Source organism: Hyaena hyaena, unplaced genomic scaffold (assembly GCF_003009895.1).
Source record: "Hyaena hyaena isolate Hyena2069 unplaced genomic scaffold, ASM300989v1 scaffold_874, whole genome shotgun sequence".
Classification (NCBI taxonomy): domain Eukaryota; kingdom Metazoa; phylum Chordata; class Mammalia; order Carnivora; family Hyaenidae; genus Hyaena; species Hyaena hyaena.
The window spans coordinates 236,040-263,195 of NW_024081504.1; the positions used below are offsets into that span (position 1 = coordinate 236,040).

General features: G+C 57.3%; 1 protein-coding gene across 1 annotated transcript; it reads right to left on the bottom strand.

The window, feature by feature from the left end:
- Positions 1–1,140: 1,140 nt before the first annotated feature.
- SDC1 (syndecan 1) lies at positions 1,141–26,195 on the bottom strand. The gene is made up of 5 exons (XM_039220184.1): positions 25,840–26,195; positions 5,578–5,659; positions 4,125–4,603; positions 3,406–3,541; positions 1,141–3,236 (listed from the first exon to the last, which is right to left on the bottom strand). Exons 1-5 carry the CDS (start codon positions 25,903–25,905, stop codon positions 3,067–3,069), a joined length of 933 nt encoding a protein of 310 aa, XP_039076115.1. The 5' UTR covers positions 25,906–26,195; the 3' UTR covers positions 1,141–3,066.
- Positions 26,196–27,156: the final 961 nt, after the last annotated feature.

Here is a 27,156-nt window from a genome sequence, read left to right on the forward strand (position 1 = left end):
AAGCCATGGGCGGTGGCAGTTTTGCCATTTGGAGAGGACGGGAGCAGGTGGCCCAGGACACTGGGTCTTGGAACCTTGCAGCTCCAACATGGAAGGGACATCAACCCGCCCCAGTCCTGGTGCTGCCTTCAATGTGTGCACAGCCGACTGTGGACTCAGGGGCCAGGCTGCCCGCATCCAAACCCAGCTCTGCTGCTCACCAGCACGCTGCTTCCTCTCTGCCGGTTTGTGTCTGTGAAGTGGGCATACAGTAGCAAGGTCACGGAGACGTGTTAGACGTCGGTAGTGGATGAAATAACCCAGGTGGGGTGGGAGCAGCATCTGGCCCAGAGTGAGCTCAGTAAAAGTATTAATATTCAAGTTTTCGACTTGCAACTGTGAATAGGGGCTGGCAGAAAAGAGGCATTCGGTATTTTCAGTGTTGAACAAATGAGTGAGCTGAGATCTTTGTCGCAGCCGCCGAGCACTTCGAGCACAATATGTCAGGGAAACTATAACTCACTCTGCAAAGCCGCCCAGAGCCTGCTGTCCCCAACCCACCCACGGGTGCAGGGGCCTGGAAGGAATGGTCCCTCTCACCCTGTACTCCCAGGACACACCCAGGGCTCAGGATCGCACCTGAAGCCAGGAGCCCCAGGCAAGGAGGCCAGCCCTGGAGAGGCGGCTGAGGGGCTGGGTGGGCGTGAGCAGCCTGATGCCTGTAGGACACTGGGGCTTCTGCCATGCACTGTGCCTTTTCAACTTCCACTATTTTCACTGTAGTTTTTCCTTAATGTGTAGATATTTTTAGGCTTTTGGCACTTTGCTGGGGAGCGTTCAGGAGCTGCATGACATGAGTGCACAGAGAAGCTAGCAAACTTTCAGTCAGTAGGAAGCTCTTGTGCCCACAGGGTAGGGATGATCCAGGAGGAGAGCAAGGACATTCTGGGCAGGAGACAGACAGGGAGCCCTGGGAGGAGGTAAGATGACCAAGGCCAGACAGAGAGCAGAGGGGGACACAGCCCTCCCTCACTGCAGACGGAGGCACTAATCCCACTGTTTCTCACCGAGGCACAACATATTCCAGAACCAGCCTCCCTCCAAGAGGGTTACAGGGAAGGACATGGCCAGGCCAAGAAGAGACTCAACCACCACCACAGGCCCAAATGACAAGTGCCGTTTATTACAGTTCCGTGAATGGGCCCAGCCACAGGCTCAGGGCCATCCCAGGGAGGAGCAGAGATGAGCAGTCGTCGACCCCTTCCCCACCCCCCGAGTCTTGTCCAGTCACAAACTCCGGGCAGAAAGTCTCAGTATTGAGCACAGAGCACGGGTTCCCTTTGCATGGCGGAGCGGCTCTCAGAGTCACAGACGGCACCCCCTCTTGGAGCGGCCAACAGAGCAGTGGAACGTTGTCAAACAGGCGAGCGCGCGAGTTCCCAGGAGCACCGGGCTGGGGGCTCTGGTCCTAGCAAAGGTGTGAGAGGAGGTCTGTCCAAGGTGTCCGAGCCTCTGCGGAGCCAGCGGCCCTCAGGTAAAGCCGTGCCGAGGCCGTCACAGCTTCGTAAGCCATCTGGGAGACGGTGCGTCGAGCTTGGCAACACAAGAAATTCACATCAGGCCTTATATAACGTTGGCTGAACCTACCGACCTCCAGAAGAATTTCGGCAAAGGCAAAAAAATAAAAAGCAAACAAATCAGAGGGACTCTGGCCACAGCACCCCTCCCCACGGGAAAGAACGGCATAGAGTTCTGAGCCAAGTTTCCCAATATCATTTGTGTTTCGAGAAAAAGCTGGTCACATCCACACGGCCAGCACAGAGAGAAGAAGCAAAGGCAGTAGAGTTCACATGACTACTTTATATTAAAGTTTATTACATTTGGAAAATCTACTGTACAGGGAAAAACCCATTGGATTAAGTAGAGTTTTGCCAAAAGCAAAAGACTATCACTCTTTGGAATATTCCTGATTCCAGCCCTGGGGGCAGGGCCACAGGAGCTAATTAGAGGTGAACCTGGTCCTACATGGAATAGCTCCGTGCCAGGTGTGCCCGGGCCCCTCCCGTCACCTTCTGGAGGAAAATGGGCTCCAGAGATGGCACGAAAGGAAGGGCTCGGTCTGGAGGCCACTGCCACCGCGCTCACCCCACCATCCTCTCTTCTTGGGCCCCAGCTCGAGGTGCCCGACTCCATCCTCACACGGCTCCTCAACATCGCAGCAGGCTGGGGCCCAGCAGCGGCCCCGAGTCCATGGACACGAGCGTGACCGCTCCAGGTGTGACTGCCCACGGCCACCAGGATCAGCCAGCCCACCAATGGGGCCACCCAACAGACATTTCATACCCTGTTGCACACGTGAGTGACAAACTGAGACAACACACAAACTAGGCCCACATGTTGGCTTCCAGATTTGGTTCTCCTAGTTAACAAAACAAAACAAAACAAAACAGTCTTCTTAACCCTGATACTGTCTCCTCGCCGTAGATTAGGGAAGCAGGATGGGGGTAACCAAATCAACGTACTTAACTTACCCCGGAAGTGACCAGGTCTGCTGGGCTATGAACAAAGAAACTAGAGGAAACATGTGCAAAAACAAGTTGATACCTAAATGAGACCTCCCCACGAAACATCGCTCTCATGGAGCTCTGAACTCCTCTCCCTGCCACTCAGGGGCGGAAACGACCCCCCCGCACCCCCTCCCCCCCCCACCCCCCGCCGCTGGTCTCCACCAGCAAGTGCGACAGATGGGCCGGCCCTTGGCCAAGCGGGCTGTCCAGGTCCAAAGCGGCAGGGTCCCCTTTCTCTCCAGAATCGGGCCCGGGGAGGGGCTGCTCTGGGTTGGAGAAACTGAGTCAGAATGGTGAGGTCCCAGGTGCTGGCGGCGGTGGAAAAGTCATGTGCGAGAAAGCCCTTGCGCCCAAGTCTCCAGGCGGAAGTCAGAGAAGCAGAGGAGAGCCCCCAGCGTGCCCCGGAAGGCCGTGGGCAGGGGGCCGGGGGTGGGGGGCATGGCGCCAGGGCCCGCAGTTCTTCGTGGAAGAGGCAAGTGGGGGCCTAGCGAGTGACGGGGCAGGGGGGGCCCCGTCCCTGTCAGGCATAGAATTCCTCCTGTTTGCTGGGCTTCTGGTAGGCCCCACCGTTGGCTTGTTTGGGCTCCTCCAAGGAGTAGCTGCCTTCGTCCTTCTTCTTCATCCGGTACAGCATGAAACCCACCAGGCATACGGCAAAGATGAGCCCCACGAGGCCTCCAGCGATGACCCCTGTTGGAGGGGGGCAGGCGGGGAGGCCGGTTCAGCTCGGTTGAGCAGGGTTCCCTCATACCCGGCCCCCAAGAGGTCGCCGTGCTCAGCCCCACTCCGGGGCCGAAGACAGGCCCCACCCCCAAGCAGCGGTACGCACCCCCCTACCACCCACCCGAGAGAAACTCACCTCCCAGCACTTCCTTCCTGTCCAGGAGGCCCTGGGAGGCCCCCGTGGCCCCATGGTCCACTGGGGGCTGATTCCGCTGGTCAGGCTCCATAGCAGCCACGGCTGTGTTCTCCCCAGATATGTCAAAGGTGAAGTCCTGCGGGGAGACGGGGACAGTTGCAGGCTGTGGACGGCCACCGCCGGCAGCAGCCTCCGGTTTGATTTCTAAACCCAGAAGCAGCTTCGGCGTCCCTGGTCACCGTGGCCACCAGCTCAGACACACTCAACCCAGCCCCCCTGGACCCCAAAGCCAGGTACCGCTCACCACGTCACACCAGGCCCTGGTTGGACTGTGGCAGATAGCACGGCAAGTGAGACAAAGCACTTGTATATACATGAAAAAAAATGGGCTCATTTTAATGTAAAGGGTAAAATGACCATGACTCTAACATATAAAGCAAGACCTTATAGGGCTTCTACATGCGCAGCAGGGGCCGTGCTTAAGCTTGGAAAGCCCTCTTTTAGGGGATCTTGAAGGACTCCCTTGCTCAGGTCTCATATTTAGTCTGTCCCGCCTTGGGCTCGGCCCTGGAGGCAGGGGGAAGGTGGGACCTCGTAAGCCTGTCTTCCTGGTGGGGAGCATGACATGCTCATAGTGCACAGGGCGCTGAGTGTCCCAGATGACTGAGCCAGCAGTACCAAAGTCCCAGGAAGCACAGAGGACGACGCTGAGCACTCACCTGCTCCCCAGAGCCCTCTCCTGCCGGGAGCTGAGTGGAGACTCCATCCTCGGCAGCCTTCTCGGTGGCAGACGGACCACTGTCTTCCACGCTGGGTGCGTGAGAAGCGAGCTGGCTGGGCCCTGCAGGGGCTGACGTCTCACGGTGCTCAGGCTGCATGTCCCCATGGGGATGGGAGGTGGCAGGCACCTGGGCCGTGGTGGCTCTTGCTGTTGATGCCCGGTGAGTGGTTGGGTGCCGCGTGGTCTCACGGGGCGGGGGGGTGGTCTCCCTCCCCCTGGCCGTGAAGCCGGGCTCCACCCCCGCCGGGAGCACTGCGTCTCTGTCCTCCGGCCTCTCTGCAGCCTGCAGGATGGAGGTGGAAGTGGCGACGCTGTCGGTGCCTGTGGGCTCTGGAGCCGTGGGCATGGCCGTCAGGAGCTCCGTGTCCTTCCAGGGGGACGCGGTCTGCTGTGACAGGGTGAGATCTTGCAGAGCACCTGAAGGCCAGAAGCAGAGCAGGTTGGAGCAGGGGAGGCCCAGAGCCTCCGGACCCGCCGGGCTTGTGCAGCGAGGACGGTGTGGACGAGGGCCTGCAGCTCTGAGTCCCGGGCCAGCCCAGCAAACGCTGTTGTGAGAAGCCGTTTCCCCAGGGCAGTACGAGCTGAGGCTAAACTCAGCTTTGGAAACTGCACAAGGACAGCTGCCCTTTTCTGCTGCTCGTGCCTGGGGACGGCGTGGTCCCCAGAACCGTGAGACAACAAGGCCATCTGGGGAGGAGCTTTTCCTGTGGCTGTGGAAGCTTGCCCCTGGGCGGGGGGCATACTCTCAGGGGCCTGAATGCCTTGTCTCTGGTGCACACTCCTCTGGCCCCTCCCTCTTCCACCTGCCCTCTCCTCAAAAACGCCCAGCCCCCCAGGAACAGAGGCCTGCATCCTACCTTCCAGCTCCCAGGCCCCTACCTCGGCCACTTTCCCCACAGATGGCCTCAGCTTTCTCCCAAAATCCTGGTCAAGAGCACCTCCTCTGGGAGGACTCCGTGACTACCTCCAGCTCAAGGACTCTGCTCCTCCAGGGAAAGGGGAAACAGAGGTAGATAAGGGAACATTTATGGAAGATCTACATGCCACCAGGCTCTATGTTACCTTACAGCTCCCAACAATCTTATGAAGTTAAGATATATTCCCATTTTACAGATGAGGAAATAGAGGCTCAGAGAAGTCTGCCTTTCCAAAGGTTGCCCAGGGAGTTAGAGAGGAGAATATGAGCTCAAGTCTGTCTGCAGCAAGCAGTCCCCAGGGCCTCCTGGAACCCCAACATTCACTCCCACAACCCATATAGGCCTTTTTCTTGCAGCATGGATCCCGTTCTCTTCCCTAACGCCACCCTTCAGGCCCAGCCAGGGGGGCTGCCTGACAGCCATCCCCACTCCTGACCTGCTGCCATCTTGGGATGGACCCTCATGTCAGCTCACCTGCACCCGAGCCAGAGAAGTTGTCAGAGTCATCCCCAGAGCCATCCTGGTCTTCAGGGGGCACATTTGTGGCCACTATTTGCTGGAAAAAGATCAGAAAAGGGGATGAGTGGAGGCCTGGCCAAGGCCCTGCTACTCCGGGGTCCCCGTCCCAGACAGCTGAGTGAGCTCCCCCACCGCACACATATAGCACAGGAAGGAAACCCTTGTGTATGGCTCCGGAACCCTCAGTTCAGGACCACCCTCGGTCCCTCCCCCCCGTCCCCCGCCCCGAGTGCTCTGATGACACAGACCTGTGCTAGGGGTGCAGAAACACATGAGACGGGGCAGGGCTCTTGTCCCAAGAAGCTCAGTCTGGTAAGGGAGCCCCAGACCTTGCAGAAGAGCAGATAGAAGATGCCTTTACTGGGAACACAGACTGTGGCCACAATGGGACCCCGTCAGCTCACCCCACACTGAAAATCAGGTTTTGAGGCCATTGGCCAGTGAGCTTCAGGGTCCAAGACAGGTTTAAGAGCCTCAGGAACAATCCCCCAATAACCTGACGCCAGAGAGACATCCCAAAGCATGCTGAGCACCAGGGCATGGACACTGAGGGACTCACAGGGCGGGGGGTGAGGGGGAGGGATGGGCATGGGGTCAGTTGTCTGTGCTGAGGCATGGCTGGCCACACAGGACAACCCCAGGCTGGCCGCATGCTCCTTCCCACACCTGGCCTGTTCTCTCATCCACAGGAAGGACAGGACCCAGGCCCACGTGGGGAAGGAAGGACAGGATGCCCATTAGGCTGAGGACAAATGAGACTGATCTAGACGAGGCCCTGTGCTCAGGAGGTGCCGACAAACAAGCTACGAGCCTGGAATGGACCCTGTGCGCAAACAGCTGTGCCAGGAATGCTGCCTGCCTGGTCCAGCTGAGAGGCTGCGGGGCCAGAGTGCAGGCAGCTCCCCAGTGCCCGAGGCAGGGGCTGCACCGGCGGGCCCAGTGAGGGGGCCGGGGGAGGCAGGGCACACCACACACAGCCGGGCAGTCTGGCCAGAAAGCTGGAGGAGGGTGACATGGGGGTGGGGAGAGCTCCCGAATACTAGTTCCAGAACAGCGAGCGGTTGGAGAAGGGAAGACCCAATAGTCAGGTGGCAAGAAGGGTAGCTATGAGTGTCGCATTCAGCAACATGACCTTGACCCAAATGAATCTGTGATGCATCCATCTCTAGAGGACCCCAGTGTCAGGGGCCAGAAGAATGAATAAAGAAGCAACTCAGCACAGTTCAGAGCACCCAGTGTGGCCCTGAGGACATCAGGAAGCCTTAGTCTCCTATGGCCTCAGTCTCTCCATCTGTCAAATGGGGACAGTAGTAATATCTATGTTCCAGAATGGCTGCAAAATTCAAGGAGGTTACGCATATGAAGAGCCTACTGGAGCCTGGTGTGCAGTGTTCTCCCCACCAACAGTGGCCAATGCTCTAACTCAGGGCTCCAGAGCGGCTGGGCACGGGTAAGAGGACTCTGGTGCCAGCCTGGGAAAAGGTGGGATGGAGGTGGCAGAGAGACAGAGACGGGTGGCAGAGAGGCAGGAGGGAGCTGCCTCACTGGAGGCTCTGCGCAGACTTGTCAGAGGCAGGTTCCGCCCAAGGCTGGGCTCCAGGGAGTGGGCCTCCTCGGCGGGAGAGGCATCGCCACATCCTGGCCACAGGCCACGGAGCTTCGCCCTCGAATGCAGCAGAGCGAGGAGGGACAGACAAGCAGACAAGCCCTTTGGCCTCCGGAGGCTGCCTGGGGCAGAGCTGGACCAGGTGGAAGGTCCGCCTCCAGGAGCTCAGGCCAGGAGGGAAGCTTCAGACACGTGTAGAAACCACCAGGCTAGAAATACCACCGAGCTTCCTCTGAAAGTACAAAACCCAAACTCTACTCTTCTTCGCCCCCCAAGAAAAAGGCTTTGGTCCCAGAAGGGCCTATGTGAGCTGTCACAGCCCATCTAAATGATCGGGCATGGTCCCTGCCCTCCGCCTGCACCGCAGGCCACATCCTGTCTACTCTGTCCCCCAGGTGCTGCTTCCTACACCTGTCCCGTCTCTGCCGAGCGTCGAAGCCTCCCCCAAACCTTCAGTAGCAAAGAATAGTGCCCACCAGGCAGGCAGACCCCAACAGGCTCCCATCCCAGGCCCGCGGCGGACTGCTTCCCACAGCCTGGCGGGGCGGGGGGAGGCGCAAGCATTCAGGGGACGCCCCACCCACCACACTCACTGAGACCCTGCCTCCCTCTTGCCCAGTGACCCTGCCTTCCCTCAGCGTTTCCCAGGGAGGCCCTAGGAGACCAGCAGAGCACCTTTCCCAATGCACTGACTCTGTCCCTCAGAGGTGATGCTCAACACCGACGGGGTCAGGGCCTGGCCAGACCACACTGTGATGAGAGCCGAATCTTCCAGCAGACACCAGAATCTCCTATTTCACAGATGAGGGAATGCAGGCCTGTGGAGGACTCGGCGCACTGGGACCATGTCAACCTTGGAGGCAAATGCTAGGGAGGCCTGGCCTCTCACCTACAGGGAGAAGCCTCAACAGGTTAGCACTTTCCCAAGAGCAGGGCCTCTTTCACCACTTGATAAGACTTTGGATCTGCCCAGTCCCTAAAAGCAATTTGTTCCCTCAACTCTGCTCAGCTTATCCCTCTGCCATCTTGTTTACACAACAAGCTCTTAAGCAAAGCTTTCTCCACTGAAACCAGGTCCCTGGCCTCAGGGCAGCCCCTCCCTCTGAGGGCTGGGTCTCCATCAGGGGAAGGGCCGCAGTGACCTCCCCATCCCCTCCAGCTTGAACTTGTGCCGGCCTCAGCTCCTTAGGGAGGAAATCAGCAGAAAGTGCTGAGTTTGAACTTGGATCACTAGGCGCCAGCTGACTCGGGCATTCTGGGTGAGACTTCTAGTTTCACTTAGGCCACTGCGCTAGGAGCCTGTGGCCAGCTGCCTCCGAGGAGAGCCCTCATTCAGGGCTCTCCTCAGCCCTGTCTGTCCTGGGTCCTTCTGGGGACCATGTGGCCACAGCTCAGAGCTGCTGGGGGACAGGGGAGCCTACCTTGGAACCCACCTCAAGCTGCCTGGGAATGTAAAGGCCAACCAGCCATACCTTTTTTTTCTTTTAAGTTTATTTATTTTGAGAGAGAGAGAGAACACGCCTACACAGGGGAGGGGCACAGAGAGAGGGAGGGCGGGGGAGGGAGGGAGGGAGACAGAGAGAGAGAGAGAAAGAGAGAGAGAGAGAGAGAGAGAGAATCCCAAGCAACCTCTGTACTGTCAGTGCAGAGCCTGATGCTGGGCTTGAACTCACAAACTGTGAGATCATGACCTGAGCCACAACCAAGAGTCAGATGCCTTTCCTACTAAACCACCCAGGCGCCCCTGCTCATACCTTTAATGGGGCCCTTGAACCTCTGCAAGTCCTAGAAAAATCCACTTTTCATATAACAAATCAAAACCCTTGTAGTGAAATCTAAATATTCATGCATTCAATTTCCTTCTTTCCCATCCACACACAGCATAGGCCCTTAGCAGTCCACCAGTCTAGAAGGCCAAAGCCAGGTTTGGGCCCGGTGGGGCACGGGGGTCATGGGGCAGACACATGGAGCCTGGGGGACAGGGAGTGTGAGAGCGAGTTAGCCCATCTCCATCTCTGCCACACTGGTCTGCTGGCCACACCCAAGCTCTGTGGGAAGGATTGAGAGAGGGGACCTGGGGTCAGGGCTTCAGCAGAACCCTCCAGAAGGTATAAAAAACTGAGGCATTCTCTGACACTGAAAACACTTTCCATCCCTTTCCACCTTTACCCTTCTATCTGAGGCACGCAGGCTTGAGATTAACATCTCCTACAGATGAGGAACTGAAAGAGACAAGGTGAAGGATTTGCCCACGGCCAAGGAGCAATGCGCCACCTGCTCTCCTCACCTGGATCCCGCTCCCTCTCCCGCTGGCCCCTCTATTTTAAGAGGCCTGTCTTCTCAACACAGCCACAAGCTCCGGAAGCCATGGGACAAATGCACTCTGGAGTAAGAATTCCTGGCCCCCACCCCAGCAGCAGAGGGGACCACGATGCCAGCCCACACTTCACAGGTGGAGAGGGGAGGGCATGGACAAGCATGGGGTCAGGGCTGCCAGGGGCTGGGAGTCCGCAACAGGCTGCTGTTAGCCACTCCCAAGGACAGAAGGCTGGTAGAGGAGCTTTAAGAAGACAGCCTTGGGGCGCCTGGGTGGCCCAGTCGGTTAAGTGTCCGACTTCAGCTCAGGTCATGATCTCACGGTTTGTGGGTTCAAGCCCCGCATCGGGCTCTGTGCTGACAGCTAGCTCAGAGCCTGGGGCCTGTTTCGGATTCTGTGTCTCCTTCTCTCTCTGACCCTCCCCTGCTCACTCTGTCTCTCTCTCTCAGAAATAAATAAAACATTAAAAAATTAAAAAAAAAAAAAAAAGACAGCCTCATACCAAGTCCTGCCAGCTCTCACTCTGCACTGGCTATAAAGAGGGCCACTGTCCTCAGCAGCCTGCACCCGAGTAAGCCCCATTGCCCTGGCCAGCCAAGGAACCCTAGGGACTTGAGCAAGCATCCCTTGAAGACAACTCGGAGACAGAAACTCTTTAGCAGCGTCACAGGTCAGGATGTCAAGTGGACCTCTCAGAGAGGTTCAAGTGAGGATGCTTCTAACTCTGGATTGATGGAAGAGGTTGCCTGTCTCCCTGCTCCCTGGACTCCCACCACCCTGCTGACTGCAGCCCACGGGTCCCTTCGGATCTGTGGCTTCCAACCCGCACCCTGAATCACTGCCATGTGTCACCTGCTGCCTGACTTAAGTGATGGATAAAGCACAAATCCTTTAGAAAGTGTTACTGAGTTCACAGGATTGCATTGGTCTTTCAACCAACACACTGCTAAAAGTACAGGATTGAGGGGCGCCTGGGTGGCTCCATCAGTTAAGCGTCTGACATGGGCTTGGGTCAGGATCTCACGGTTTCTGTGTTTGAGCCCCGTGTCAGGCTCTGTGCAGACAGCTCAGAGCCTGGAGCCTGCTTTAAATTCTGTGTCTTCCTCTCTTTCTGCCCTCCCCTCATTTGCACTCTGTGTCTCTCTAAAAAATAAATAGGGGCGCCTGGGTGGCTCAGTCGGTTGGGTGACCGACTTTAGCTCAGGTCATGATCTCGCAATTCGTGGGTTCAAGCGCCGCATCAGGTTCTGTGCTGGCGGCTCAGAGCCCGAAGCCTGTTTCAGATTCTGTGTCTCCCTCTCTCTTTGCCCTTCCCCCATTCAAGTTCTGTCTCTCTCTGTCTCAAAAATAAACAAACTATTAAAAATATATACATTTAAAAATAAATAAATAAATAATAAAACAAAAACAAAAGCATAGTATCATGTAAGGAGGGTTAAGAGATTCACATTTTTTTAAAAAATTTCTGTATTTTATTCGCTATGCCTGTTTTGCACCAATTTGCTTTTTTTTTGAAATGTTTTTTATTTATTTCTGAGAGAGAGAGAGAGACAGTGTGAGCAGGGGAGGGTCAGAGAGAGAGGGAGACACAGAATCTGAAACAGGCTCCAGGCTCTGAGCTGGCTGTCAGCACAGAGCCCGACGCGGGGCTCGAACCCACGAACCGCGAGATCATGACCTGAGCCGAAGTCAGATGCTTAACAGACTGAGCCACCCAGGAACCCTGAGATTCACATTTTTTAAAGAATTTTTACCCTTTCAGGGGCGCCTGGGTGGCTTAGTCGGTTAAGCGTCCAACTTTCGCTTAGGTCATGATCTCGCGGTTCATGGGTTCGAGCCCCGCGTTGGGCTCTGTGCTGACAGCCAGCTCAGAGCCTGGAGCCTGTTTCAGTCTGTGACTCCCTCTCTCTCTGACCCTCCCCTGCTCACACTGTCTCTCTCTCTCTCCTAGAAATAAATAAAACATAAAAAAATTAAAAAAAAAAAAAAAAGAATTTTTACCCTTTCAGTTTCTTGGTCAGATCCATGGATCTAAGGCAAACAGGCAGATCCCTGCCCCCCAACCCCCACCATATTCCTAGAGTTCATAACTCTTCGGGTCTGGGGTAGAGCTACAGGAGTCTAGCCTTTACGTCCCCGGTGTATCAGGATGCCAGACTGACTGAAGGTGAAATTCAAAGCATCACCTTTGTCCAGGTCGTGGGCCCTCTTCTTCAGGACCCCTAAGAATCATCTGGAGACTATCAGAAGTCTTCTGAGCTCCGTCCCTGAGGCTGATTCAGTGGGTCTGGGGAAAAGGCCCAGGACTCTGATGTTGAACAAGGTCCCTGCTCATGTAGGTGGTATGCAGACCACACTTGGAGAACAATAGTCTGGACAGGAAACCGTCTGACCCAGAGTTGCCCAGGGCCTGGGTGGTGGGGAAGGCAAATCCCTACAAAGGTCACAAGACTCTCACAAAGGTGCAACGTTCAAAGAAGAGGCACCAAATAGCAACAGACCCCGTAAACAAGCCCTAGGGGCAAAGTGATCGAAGAAGTGATTCTCTGTACTTCTGATGCATCCACTCCCTGCGGACAGTACATGGCAGTACCTGTCTAGCTGCAAAAGAGCCTCACCGTGGAGTTGAGGAAACCCTGAACTTCCAGAGGCATGACCCCTGTGATTCCTGGGGGTAAAAGAAACCGGAGACAAAGCTGAGCCTCTGTTCGGCCTGCCCTGCCTGCCCAGAGTTGCAGGACCTCCTTGGTACCCCAGGCCCGAGGCACTGACCTGGCAGGAGCCAGCAGGATCTCTCGGGTGGGCCCACCAGGGAGGGGAGCAGGCGCTGCAGACAGAGCCTCTGTGCAGTTTTCCAGGGGCACCTGCCTGAGCGGGGGAGTGGGGGGTGTGCAGGGGCTAGAGAATGTTGCAGAACACGCCGCCCCACTCCTGTGGCTCACCAAACACCCTGGTGCCCTAAGGCAGTCGGGTTTATAACTCTGCTTTCCCCATCTGGGGGATCATTTATACCCCCTCCTATAGCCCTACCTAACATGGCCTGAGCACAGACTCGAGGGGCCAGGCAGGTCAATGGCAAAGCATCCCGGGCCAAGGGTCTCAAGGAAAGGACCAGAGCCAGGGATGGCAGGGAGAAAGAGCCTGACCAGGGTGGCTGCCCCAGGGCAGGTCTAGTGCTACTGCTCCCTTGCTGGGTGACCTGGGCAGCTCTCTGCCTCTCTGGACAACAGAAGGCGCTTGGCTGGAGAAACTTCTACTCCCTTAGTGCTCTGACAGGCTAGGCTGGGACCAGGGAGCAGTGGTCCCAACTCCTTACCAGAGGGGCCAGAGTGGTATAGGGGTGGCCATGCTGGGGTGAGTGGGAGGGGCAGGACCGAGGGCTGGGGTCCCAGTAAGACACCAGGCTCCCCTCCTGACCAGGGTATCAGAGTAGTGGCGGGTAAGTCACTTTCTTTCTCTCTGAAGGCTTCTCTCCTAACTTGGGAGCTGCCGGGGAGACATGCTTAGGCCACTGAGAGGCACAGATCTCCCAGTTTTGGCCTCAAGACCCTGCAGTCTCCCCCCCACCCCCTTTAGGCACTCCCAGGAGAAAGCCCCCCCCCACCCCCCGCCAGGGCTTCAGACAGGATCAGCATTTCCGGCCTGACAGGCACAGTGATTTATCAGCTCAGTGTCTCTCTACCAAAACCAAGTCAAGCTGGGGCTTGCAGAGGGTGTGATGGGCATGGCCCAGGGCAGCAGGGGCCCAGGGAACAGCAGGTGGGTGACAGGGGCTTATTCTGATTTCACCCTGAGCATCCATGAGGGCATGTAGGCCCCCAGCCCCCGTCGGCACTTCCACTGGGGGGAACGCCTTTCAGGGGACCTCTCAGGCATGTGCCCTTCCCCTCATACACGCACACAACCCACCGGAGCTGTCCCCACTCAGCTGCCACTGAGACACAGACACAGCTGCCACCTCACCATCTGGGGGACTCCAGGGCAGGGCTGGGGTACAGGGCAACGTCCATACTGGGCTTTACAGATGGGAAACCGGAGATCAAGATCGCAGAGCCCTTTGCCCTGCCCCATTCGGCCCATTTGGAGACCTTGGAGAGGCCAGGGTTGTGTTGAGGTGGGGGAGGGTCCTGGCAGCCAGTGCCAGCCCCAGTGACCAAGCCAGGCCACCGCTGCCACCAGCACCCCATACGCACCCCTCCACAGAGCTGGCGCCGCCGCACAGCCCACGTGTTGGGACTCGTCTTGGACGGGCCCAGCTGAGGGTTGGGTGTGGGGCCGCAGTGCCGGAAGACCAGTTCCTCTGCTTTCCCCACCTCCGAGAGCCCTGCACCAGGCGTTGAGCAAGGCTGCCCTGCCCAGCCCAGACCAGCCCAGCCCAGCCTCTGTGGCCAGGGTTGCCCTGGAAGTCAGACAAGGGATGACCAGGGGAAGTGACCAAACCCAGTACCAGGAAAACCTGGTGATAACCTGGGCTCTGTTCCCAACTTACTGGATGACCTTGGAAAAGACCCTGTGTCCACTTCCCCATCGGTACAATGGGGGAGAGCCAGGGGGCTCCTGGTTCTGATTCTATGGCTCGGCAGCCAAGGGGACTGCCCACCTGAGGGGCGGTACCCCACAATCACAGTGCTCAGCAGGGGGAGGGCCCACCATGACAAGTGGGGAGAAGGGTACTTGACCACAGTGACTCGGGGTCACTGCCCTCTTAGAGGCGTTCCAAATCAAGGGGACTCTCGGATGGCAGATGGCACCCCACGAGGACAGAGGGAGCGGCTGGGGCCTCCAGAGCCTTGTACCTCCCCAGCCCTGGCTGTCCTAATGACGCAGTGAAGACCGGAAGCTCAGTGTCTGAGCCTAGGCAGCCCTCACCGGGGCCCTTTGAACTGCTCTCTAGCTAATTAACCTCCAGATGCCACCGGGCTTGGGGGCCCAACACCTCTGGCTTCTAGAGATACCCTCCCCCTGCTCTGTCTAAATAAAGTCTCCTCAAGTTTCACAGGGGCAGAAACTAGTAGCTCTGGACACACCTGCAGCCAGTCAGGGCTCCAGCTGTGCACACAGCCAGGGATGGGGGCACTTCCTCACCCAAATTTATCCAATCAATGTCCCAATAGTTGCACAGTGTCCCCTTTAAAATGCTTCTGGTAAGGCTATCAGGTGCTAGTCACTCACCCTAGAGTATAAATCAGCTCTATACAGGGAAGCAGCTAATTCTGGAACAGGGGCACTGGGGGTGGGTAAGAGCCCTGGAAGATGGGAAAGGATTGCAAAAGAGAGGCTGGGAGATGCCAAGAGCACATTTTTTAACCTGTGTCAGAATATGGTTGCCAGCCAACCCCATACCCAAGACAGACAGACTAAATGCCCTTTGTTCCCACTTTGAGCCACAGACATACATGGCTTCTCCTCCCACATACAGAAGAATAATGGGCTAGCCTGGGAACCTACCTCTGGGATAAAACAATTCAGACTGATGAGGCACTGAGGTTGTTAGAAGCCCAGACAATGACACGGGAAGGGCAGAGTGTTCTTGAAGGAGTCCCATGGGGGTACCATGGCAGAATGGAGTTTTGGCCTTTGTAACAGAAGGCAGAATTTTCTGTGAAGACCAGGTCTGAATCAGCTGGGCTCGCTCCCCAGGTTCCCAGTGAGATTCCACCTCAAAGACGGGCAAAGTAGACAAGGCCCCTTCACGGTCAGCCTCGCATTCGCCAGGGGCCTCCTGATGGCTGGAAGGTGCAGAGAGCCTCAAACACCCTGCGCTGAGCTCCCGGGCTCCAGCGTCACCTGCACACAGTAGACCATGTGCCTAGGGATGCAGCCCGAGCCTCAGGAGCTCGGAGTCACCCAGCACACAGAATAGCCCTAACACCTTGCCCAGAGCTCCGAGAGAGTCATGGGGTGGAGGTGGGAACCTGAGGATTTCACCTGGGCTGGGGTTTACTGGAAAAATAGAAATACCTGAATTAAGCCTTAGGGAGAAAACAGGAATGACAGCTAATATGTATTGTGTGCTACGTGCCAGGCACGAATCTAAGCACTTTAGCCGAATTAATTAATCTTCACAATAACCTTAGATTCCAGTGCCGTAGCCATCCTCCAGGTAAGGACACTGAGGCAAAGGGGACAGTTTGTCCCACACAGCCAGTGAAGTGCTCGGGAGAGAGTCTGAGGCCAGGCAATCCAGCAGGCACGCTCTCAAACACCCTTCACTGGGGACCGTGTGGCTCTTTTACCCTCATGAAGAAAAGACCCATCCTTTCCATGGGAGGTGGCACAGGGGAAAATGCAGAAGGAAGAGGACCACAGAAGTGAGGCCCGCCCCCCCACACCCTGCAGCCTGGCTTCGTCCAGCTCCCTCGCTGGGGCAGCCTTCAGTCTGCAGCTCTGGGGACAAGCCACTGTCCCCTACAGTCCGGGGCCCCGCTCAGCTGGCCTGAGCTGCAGCCCAGGTGCCCTGTTGTCTGGCCTGGCCCCGCCGCCTGCCAGCCCAGCTCACACCTCCTCGGGGTCAGGAGCCAGCCCCTGGCAGAGGCTCAGGCAGAGGCGAGCAAAGTCTGACCTGCCAGAGAAGGCTCAGATTTCTGAGAAGGGGCAGAAGCCATGTTTTCAGACCCTATTACATCAGCACACTGGGGTAAGACCAGCCAGCCATTCACATGAAGTAACTGTACACCCAGGCCAGTTCCCCCAGTCACAGCCATGGGGGGGGGGTGCTCCCCAGGGGACTCTCTAAACAGAACTCCCCCAGATTTGCTCCTCTGAGCCCAGGCAAGGAAGGGACCTCAATCATACCATGTACATTAGTTCCTGGGATCTTTTAAAAGCCCTCCGAGGCAGATGAAAAGCCCCAATTTACAGAAAAGGAAACTGAGACTTAGGGGCAGGTGAAGAAACATGCCCCAAGGTACACAGGGAGGATGCGATGGAGCCTGGTAACGACTTGGACTGGCCAATCTCCATGTCCTGTGCTCCTCCCGGCCCCCACATGACACCTCTCCAGTCCCCGTGACACCTACCTCTGGATCCCAGCTGGCCTCCCCAGGCCCACAGCTTCAGGACCTCAGACTGGGCCCTAGTACCTATCCCAAAGGTAGGCAGACCCAAGCAATCAGGCTGCCGCCCTCACACTAGGAGGAAAGGTGGGTCAGGGCGTCCCCGGGACACCCAGCCCCTAGATAGCGGTCTTGAAGAATGACCGTGTTCCCAGGCAGGTAGAGGGGAAAGGGATGAGGTCACAGCCTCTCTGCTCCTCCCACTGTTCCAAGGGCACAGGACACCGACCTCAGGACCTTACTACGACAACCAGGAGACCCCAGGGAAACTTTGCAAGGATGCCCCTCCTCCAGGCCCGACCACCCCATACTCACAGCTGCCTGTGAGGGGGCGGGGAGGGGAGGCAGGTGCAGAGCCTGGGGGGCTCCCTCTGCCTAAGTGCAAGTGTGCCCATTCTCCTAGTCTGGCCCACAGCTCGCAGGCCCTGGCCAGCCCGGAGGTCTGGCTGCCCAGACAGTGCCCACACCGCGCCCTGGAGGAGATGTGGTCACCAGAGATGGTGGTGCCGCACCCTAGCAGGTCTCTCTGCGAGAAGGTGGACTGACGTCAGCCTCTACAACAGTCTCAGAGGCTCCTGAAACACCCGCAGCCTGGGGCCCTGCGAGCCCAAACCTGATCACATACCCGTCGGGGACACTCCCCAGAGATGGGGCTCCAAGGCCCCGGATTTCCTGGGCAGCAGGGATGCTGACAAGTTGCAGAGAAAAGAGCCAATGCTGCCTCTGCACCCCCTGCCACGGGACTGAAACAGTCACATCCTTAAGCAGGCAAGCAAGGCCCTGGGCAATAGCGGCCACCATGGTGCGGGTGGCCTGGAAGCAGCAATCAAGTCCCCAAGCGGGCAGGTGAGGACCTGGGCATCAGTGGCCACCGTGGTGCAGGGGGGCCTGGAAGCAGCAGTCAAGTCCCCCAAGGCCCCCCAGTGCCCAGCACATGCTAGGTCTGGGGTCGATGATCACACCTGGCCCCCCAGAAGTTCCCTCCTTACACACCCAGGCCCCATCACCCCACCTCCTTGGTCTGCTATGGGGGCAGAGGGCCGGTGTGGCCACAGAACGGCAGCCCTGGGTGGGAAAGACTAGGAATTCAACATCACTTAGTGGGACAGTTCTCTTAACACCCCGGGAGATTGGTGGGGCCCAAGGGTCCCAAAGCAAAACTGGCAGGCTCTGCCACTCCCACCGCCCCCATCAGGGGACTCCCTTCCCTAACACTTCCCATGGCCAGAAAATCACCCACCTTATGGCCTGAGTTCCTGATTAGAAACTGCTGTACTGTGGGACTGGGATGAACCCTTTCTCAATGAATGACCGTTACAGTCACTGCCCCTCTGGCTTATCTGCATGGACCAACTCTCCTGTCTGGTCCCACTAATGGCCACCGACTCTTATGTGCGCTCCCGGACCAGGTGTGGACCACTCCCCACCTGCACAAGGCAATGCACATGGCAGGCACCTGTCTGGTCCCACTAATGGCCACCGACTCTTATGTGCGCTCCCGGACCAGGTGTGGACCACTCCCCACCTGCACAAGGCAATGCACATGGCAGGCACCTGTCTGGTCCCACTAATGGCCACCGACTCTTATGTGCGCTCCCGGACCAGGTGTGGACCACTCCCCACCTGCACAAGGCAATGCACATGGCAGGCACCAGGCTCTGGGCTTTAGATCCGGTCAAGCCACAGAGGGCTCATGACCCCCAAGGGTTGAAGCAGAACGCTTCCCGGAACAGAGACAGGCCAGGCCCTGATGCCCGTCAGTCCTGTGACACAGCCACAGGATATCACAAACACCCCAAGTGTGTGACTGTCACCTAAGTTCTCTGCTCCCTCCTCCCATTTCATGCGTGGGCTCACTGAGGCCACAAGAGGCCCTTGCACAAAGTCACTGAGCAGCAAGAGGAGGGCCAGGGCTGGAAGGCAGACATCAGAGCCACAGCTAGTCCCACCGGGCTCCCACCACCCTGTGCCCAGCACACAGTGGGCTCATTGTCAAGGCTACTTGGGTGAGTGTCAGGGGAGGATCTGTGGGCCTGGCACCGTGACTCAGCTGACAAGTGGAGTGATAAACACACCTGCCTGCCCCACTGCCCCAACCTGCCAGACACGGCTTCCGCTCCTGCTGATGAGCGGACCTGGGGCAGGTGGCCAGGATGCCTGGGTGTGTGCAGAGAACATCACCAGGCCTGACCTTGCCCAGCGTCCTCTGTCCACCTCTGGTTCCCACACTGAGCTCTGAGTCCACCTCTTCCAAGCAATCTGCCCTGACCCCCACCTCCACGGATGACTCCTCAGGCAGTGAGTGTCCCCTCGAGTCCCCAGAAGAATCACAGTAGAGGACCCTAACCCCGACCAAGTCTCCCATTACCACCTTCACTCTCCCCAGGACAAGGTCTCAGAGCTGAAGAAGAGGAAGGAAGCCCCTTGAACAGATGGGAGAACTGAGGCACAGAGGGACAAAGATCTACCCAAGCCAGTCAGGGGCCAACCTGGGACCAGGAAGGACAAGAGTCCTAGCTGCCCTTCTCTGTAGGAGTAACCTCTATAGACTTCTAATGCCAGGGATGGAGGAGCGTCAGAGTTGCAACTAAAAAGGGGAAAATCCACCAGAAAAGAAGAGAGAGGAAGACCGCTTCCCGGCTTCTGAAGGGGAAGTTGCAGACAGGTAGTGACCAGGTTTCCCAAAACACTCAGGCTGCAGCCTACCCAGCCAGAAGCCCAATGAGGAAACAGAGTCAAGACCACCCAGGCCAAGCTCAGCTGTAGCTGCGACCCGTGCTGGGGGTCTGCCAGCCAGCACACAGCCCCTGGCGGGGGGCAGCCCCAGGTGAGTCACGAGAGCATTCCCAGCATGGGAACAGCCTCTACATAGAGTCAGGCAACCCTTGGAGCCATAAACAAATGCCAGGAGGACAGAGACCCTCAAGGAGTTCCAGAGGCAGAAGGGGATGCATCTGGAAGCCTCCAAGTTCATGTGTCAACAGGAAACATCACGGGGCAGATGACTGAGTCCGGGAGCAGTTCCAGCCACCAGCCTTCCCCTCTCCTGGCCCAAAAGTCTCAGAACTGCCCACGGCACCCTCACCCCCACCCCCACCCCCTGCCATGAGCTTGCCTCCACACACCCGGCCCTTCCAGACGTCCTGGCTCCCCAGAACTGACAGGCAGCAGGACACTTTCCAGAGGGAGCTTAGTCCACCTCCCCTCAGCCCCACACCACCAGCTCATTCTGGGCCCCACAGCACTGAGAACAGGGAAGCTAACTAAGTCCCTCTGTCTCGGGCCTAGAAACGCTATTCTTCTGGGAACGTTCTAGTGCCTACTCAGTGTAAGCTTCCTGAGGATAGGCAGAAGCAGCTCCATCACGCAGACAGAGCCGGCCATCCCAGAGGCCATGCAGACTTCCCATGTCTCCTGGATTCGAAGTTGCAGAGCTGAAGTGACCCCGGAGGCTGGCTCTTGCCTCTGTGGCCTCAGACGTGCCTCCTTGTGTTGAGGGACGCATTCAAGCCTGCCCTCCCCCGGCATCATCAGGGCACTCACGGCCGGCTCCCAGGGAGGTTCCAGAATGCATACTCTCATCTAAAGCCCTGGGACAGCTGACAGGGAAATGACACCATGCTGAATGTGTTCCAGGGCACAGGATCCTGGCGCCAAAAGCCCTCTTTCCACAGACTCCCTTAATCCCATTCCCTTTCTCTAGACACACGTGGGCAGGCCCTCAAGGGGGGGATGGGCTTCCAACCCAAGACTCCAAAACTGGTTGTTGAAAAGAAGGAAGAAATCAGAAAATAGTTTGTTCTGTAAAACTCCCAGGGTTCCAGGACTAGAAATCATTTAATGACCAATTCCTCATGGGCTGTCCTACAGCGGGACCTAGTGCTGGAGAGGGCCAGCGGGGGGAACCCAGCCCTGGCACCAGGAGTACTGGGTATCCGGGCATCTGGTTGATACCATGGTGCCCACCTCCCCGGCTTAAAAAGGGATCTGCTAATTTTGAAAATGTTTCCCCAGTGCCTCAGATGAAAGTCAGTGCAGACTGGCTGCCACCCTGGGGATAAGCATGAAGCCACCATGCAAACGTGGGATGCCCTATCAGGCCTCTTGGCACAAGCCAAGAACATATATATGGTCCCTGCATGGGCATCAGACCTGGGAGCACACCTCACCCTCCCCTCATGGGCCTCACTCTCTCCTGACCTAAGCTCCAGGGAGCACCTCTTGCCTGTCCCTACGCCACTGAGTGAACCCAACCCAAGCCCAGGATGTGGCCAATGCTCAGGGTTCACCTAAAGGCATGGTTCAGGCCAGCTCGGTCCAGCCCAATGCCCTCTCCATCCAAAATATGCACACCCATGGTTCTCCAGGATGGAACAGCAAATACCCATAGGGCCTCACAAGTGTCAGCCAGCCTCACTGGGGAGACTTGACAGCCCATCAATTCATTAATGCCATACACATATGCCCACGCATATGTACAGATCCTGTTTCTTGGACACTGGCCCCTCAGAGGGGCTTACTTCTATAGGCCTCATCCACAAAATGAGGGCAATGACATACAACGTAAAGGTTTGGCTTAAAGATGAGATAAGAATGTAAGAAAAGCACTGAGCACTCAATAATAGGCACTCAATTAAAGGTGCCTCTAATTATATCGATAGCTAACTTTTCCTCTGGCACTTTCGTTTCCAAACACTTTCAAGCACTCATTATGAAATGAATATGCATATGACAAAGGACAAGGAGAACAGGTATGATGTCCGCTTTACAGAGGACATCAAGATTTGGAAGTGAAGTGACTCACTCAAGGTTAAATGGTAAATTAGTGGCAGAGTTGAGACCTGGTCCTGGAGCTCTACTTAATCCAAAGCTGTTTCTGGGCTGCCAAACAGTATGGGCGCACGAGGAAAGATGCACTTCAGCCCAAATAAAACATGGTGAAGCAATGGAGAGAGAACCCAAGCTAAGAGTAAAGGCCCTTCCAAATGGGATTTACAGCAAGTTAGCCTCACCAGGTCCAGGCTACCTGTGACTGGCAAGTCTCTTCCAAGTCAAGCCAGGCAGACAAACTCAGAACACAGGGTCATCAGGGGCCTCCTCGCAGAGGTCATCCACACCTGTTCACTGAGGGAGCCTGTAGGCATGTCCTTTGACAGCCTTGTTATCCTAGGTACTATCAGGGATACTGCTGAGGTTCCAGCATGGTCCATGGAAGCACGACTCCACACAGATCATGAGCATTACTCACAAGTGAAACTCTCACTCAGCACTGAAAACTCTCTTCTTAGGAATCATTCTAACAGATCTGATTAGTTTCTTCGTACTGCTGGAGAGCAGTGCAAATTAGAACAGAAAAGCTGCCTGCTACACTTAGGCCCACAATTGTCATTTTTGGCTACTGTCAGGGATGGGGGGGAGAAACAGAGCAAACCAGAATTCAAAAGATACCAACCTGGGGGCACCCAGCACAGGGGCAAAGTGCCCTTCGGAGCGCAACAAACCCAGGACAGAAATGCTTAACACAGTGACTACCATGAAGAAGACCCTGGCATCTAGAGATTAAATTATGCTTAGTAGTCTTTTTTTTTTTTTTTTTTTTTTTTGGTGGGTTTTTTTTTTTTTTTTTTGAGCCGATATGGGGCTCGAACTCATGAGTCGTGAGATCATGTCCTGGGCCGAAGCCGGACACTTAATCAGCTGAGCCACCCAGGTGCCCCGGTATTNCTTCGGAGCGCAACAAACCCAGGACAGAAATGCTTAACACAGTGACTACCATGAAGAAGACCCTGGCATCTAGAGATTAAATTATGCTTAGTAGTTTTTTTTTTTTTTTTTTTTTTTTTTGGTGGGCTCTGTGCTGACAGCAGAGAGCCGATATGGGGCTCGAACTCATGAGTCGTGAGATCATGTCCTGGGCCGAAGCCGGACACTTAATCAGCTGAGCCACCCAGGTGCCCCGGTATTCTTCTGTTAATATAGGAAAGAAAATAAATATTGTAGAGAGTCCTGCCCAAAGTAAGAATACTTTTGAGGTCAATATGGATTCTTAGCTCACTAAAAAAACCTGGATGCCAAGGATACCTCATTCCCAAGGGATTTCAGAATCCGAAACTCTGCAATAGGAAACATTCCTCTATAAAATACTACAAAACTCAAGCTTTTCACTAATTCTTTCCAGGCCTCCCTCCTTTCTCATCTCTCTCTCCACCAATCTCGGTTAATGAGGTTTTATTGGAACCCACCATGAGCCACAGGTAGAGACTTAAAGCGGCTCCACCCTCCCGGTGGAGCTGAAGCCAGGAGTGACATCACCTCTCAAAGGCTCTGAGCCCAGGAGGAGAGGAGGCACTTAACGCCTCCCCCAACCCCCACCCACCCCACCAGGCCTTAGGGAAATGTCTCCACTGGCCCCCATAATTAGGGCAAAAAGGGATTTTATGCCTTTCAAGAAAGAGAAAAGAGAAGGAGAGGAAAATAGCAAGTAACTATTCCAGAACAAGCAATTTTTCTGGCATGGAAGAAACAAAAGACCACAGGAAACACACACACACACACACAGAAATCTTTTTAGACAAACCTGTTCTTGTCTCTTGGGAGTGGTTTCAAGCAACCTTATGCCCCAGCAGCCTTCCCCTGCCCATTCAGAATCAGGTGCCCAGATCACACCCTACCTCACTGGTCCCCAGGGGGTTTCTGACCTGCTTCCCACTGGGACCAGAGTGAGCTCTGGGAGAGGACCAGATCTCTGCAACCTGTAGACACCGCCTCCTATTTTAGGCAAACCTCATTGCCTAATTTCTTTTAGCAACGGGGGAAGGGACGATGGTACTTTATGCCACCTTATGCCCCCACTTTTAACCCAACATGGACACCCACTGTAAAGAGGGAAAAGGCAGGGCTGGGAGAGAGAAAACAAATGAAACCTGATAAAAGGAAAAAAGAAAACCTAAGCTCCAAGCCAAAGTCTGACCCCAAAGCCTAGTGCTTTCAGGCTCCACTCAGCCACCCCCTCCAGGAAGCCCTCCTACCACCACATTCTAATAAGCCTCTCTCCTTCCCTCCATTCCCCCTTGAGATTCAACTGCCTCCCACCCCTCTGTAACATGCCAAAGTTTTTGGCAACTAATAAGGCTTCTTACTGCAGTATTTGCCCTTACCCGGTACACAGGAAACTCTGGGAAACACAGTCCGCAGAGAACCTCCCATCCCACCTGCCTCCCCCATGTTAACAGGCGCTCTGGGATCCCAGCTCTTAAGAATGCCAGCTTCAACCAAGGCAAGCAAAAGAACCCAAATCCGCACTCCTGATTTTGGCTGGAAATAGGTGGAGAACCCCACCTCAGCAGTCTCTGCTGAGGCCCAATCTTGGGCCTGTAGAGAGTGGAGTGGACAGGTAACCCTAGGTGGACCACCCAATTAAACCACACAGCTCCACTCTCTTCTCCAGAGTATTAACTGTGAGTCAAGGCACAATCTGAGTCCTACCAAGCTGCAACTCTACAGAGAGAAGAAGCCAGATGCGACTTCCTGGATCTGAAAGCCAGGAGTGCACTGGAGATGCAGCTCAGAAATCCCATCTGTCCCCATGGCTCCCCCAGATTTGGCACCCTTCGACCCCCACCTCCAACTCATCAGCAATGCAAGAGGCATCAGGGACCCTGTCCTTGTACTTCAAAATATAGTTCCAAACACAACAGTCGGTTGGAAAGCAGGGCGGGGGTTGGAGGGGCACTTTACAGATAAGCCTGGAAAACACCTCACCTGAGCCAGACCCTATAAAATACCCCAAAGGTCTCAATAGCTGGTAGCTTCTATTATTGTAGAGGGACCCGCTTACAGAGGGTAGGCATTGCTGAGATTTGTGCAGATGCCACATTACCCGCGGAGGACCCGGCACCCCCTCCCCCCCTTCTGCGATCCTTCCCTGCCCACGTGCCTCCCTCACCGAGAGCTGGGGAAGTCGAGCAGTCCAGATGTGGTAGAGAGAGACCGCCACTTCCGGAAGGGAAAGAGCCCCCCGCTCCGTCCACACCTCCCCTCTCCATCCCCGGGGATGGCCGCCCCAGCCCGCGGGGAGGGCTCCGGACTCCAGCAGCGGGTGTGGGGGCTGGGGGTGGACGTGGACACACAGCGGACGGCGCTGACACCTGGCGGCCGCCCAGGTCCCGGCCCACGGCGGGGCCGGCGCCGCGGGGCGGTTCCCAGGAAAGGGTTACAGGGGCTGAGAACAAAGCGCCCCCATTGGGGAAGGCGGGCTGGCGGACGGCGGCGGGGGCGGGAGATCACTTTCTGGGGGCCCTCGGGATGCTCTTTGTCGGCCAGGTCCCTCTTCAGAGGGGACCCACCCCTCGCCAAAGGTAGATGCTGCAGTCCTACCCGAAGGCCTCCCCCAGCCAAGGACTCCACATTCGTCCCTCTTTCCCCCCAGCTCCACTGGGCGGGCCAAGGGACCCGCCTTCCCTCCGCGCGGCTCCAGCACAAAGCCAGGCCGGGGGAGGGGAACAGCCATTCCGGGGTCCACTCGCGTGGAAGCCGCAGCCCTCCCCGGCCGTGCCCAGCCCCGCTCGCACCCCTCCGCGGGCCACACAACTTCAGCAGCCCCAAAGTTGGGTTCCTTCGGGGCTCTGGTGTTCGGGAAGCAACTTCCCGGAACCTCCCGCTGCCAGCTCTGCCTGGCTCCCTTAGGGCAGCCGACGGGAAGCTGAGGACCCCACCTCCGCGGCCACCACGACCCCCGCGCAGCCCTGGCCCGGGCTTCTCTGCCAACGCGCCGACCCCACTGCTCCCAAACTTGTCTCCGCCGAAGGGACCAGGAGCCCGGGCTCGGCGGGTCTGCGGGTGAGCGTTGTGGCCGCGGCCACTGCATCTTCCCGGGTCGCCGGCGGGGACCCCGGCTACTGCGGTTCCCGGGGTGACTGGATGAGAACCGGCAACCCCGGGAGCCGCCGCAGGCTGGTGGGCACCGACGCATGTGAAGCCGATTCACATAATTGAACGCGGAGCCCCGTGTGCCGGGTGCCCCAGCCCCCCGCCCGTAGCGGCGGAACCCGCGCAACGCCCACCGACGGCGGAGGCAATTGGAGCGGGACCCCTGTTTCGCGGTCACGGTCGGGCCCACCGGGCTAGCGCGGGAAGACAAGTCCCCACTTCCCCTCCCCCTCCACGTGCCGCCGGCGGCATCGGCGACTCTGCAAGCACCGGCTTCCCGCCGCTCCCCGCCCGTCCCCAGCCGCACTCACCGGGAGAGCCGGCTGCAGGCGCAGCGCCAGCGCGCAGAGCCAGAGCCAGAGCGCAACGCGCCTCATGCTGCCCGGACCGGCGGCGGGAGCGCTGCGGGCTGCGGGGATCGGGGTGACGCCGCGCGGCACGGACTGCGCGGGGCTCCGGGCGGGCTCCGCCGGGTCTTTGCGCGCTGCACCCTCGGGCAATGCCCCGCGCGCGGCTGTCTCTGGCGAGGGCTGCGGAATCCGCCGGCTACAGTCCGCTCTCTACCTCTGGATTCCTCTCCTCCCGGCTCGGCTCCAGCCCTCACCTCTCCCGCGGAGCTCCGCCTTATCATAAACCCACAGGCCCTTAGCCGTTGCAAAAACTAGCCCCCCACCCCCAGCTCGCCTAGTCTCGGGGCCAGCCCCAGGCCCCACCCCCTAGGACCCCGCCCCCTGAGCCACCCAGCCCGGCCCCTTGGAAAGCCCCACCCCCGGGGTCCTGGCCCCGCCCCCGCCCCGCCCCCTCTCGCACCGCCGCGCGGAACCTCGCCTTCCTCGGGAGCTGTGGTCCCCACAAGCTGTTGTGCCTGGCGTTTCAGCCCCGCTGCTCCCTGGTGGCGGGGTCGGGGCGCACCCCCTTCCGCCCTGCCCCAGTATATTGGAGCGCTGCCCGTGAGAGGGGCGGGAGGACCGGGCGCCGGTCTTCGACTGTGGGCGCCAATCTACAGCGCCCTCTGGGCGCGGGTACCCAGCGTCCTCCAGGTGCGTTCGACTCCCGAGAGCCTGGCGGCGACGGGAACGCTTTCCGGGCGGCGCGGGGCCTCGAGGTGACGGGGCCTCAGACCCGGGGGAGCCCTCCCCCGCCTCTGCGTCGACTGCCTGCCGAAGGGGTCCCTGCGTCCTCACTTCCCCAGGAACAGGTTCCCTCAGGCCCTCGCGTTCTACCTGCACGCCAGAAAGTGCTGGAAACGTGGGGCCTTACTTTGAACAGGGTATATGCTCAGGACGAGCTGTAAAAAAAAAAAGAAAGAAAGAAAGAAAGAAAAGTTTTATGTGCCTTTCGAGGAAAGACTGCCCTCTCTCTTCATGCTCTGAGCTAAAGGGAAAAATAAACGGCTTTCTCCCCAGGGCAGACCTCCTCAGGCCGGCGACCTGAGTGTTTCCTGCTCCTTCGTGATTCCCTCAGACGCCCTAGACCTCAGTGTTTCCAACGCCAGCCAGCCACCTCTGTGCAGAAAGGCTATGGAACGCGTCTGGGTGTCGCGCAAATGGCCTTGAGGGAAAAGGGGAAGAAGCTGCCAGGCCCTGCCTGCAGACTGGTAGGCAGGAGAGGTGGTGCCAAATGACCTT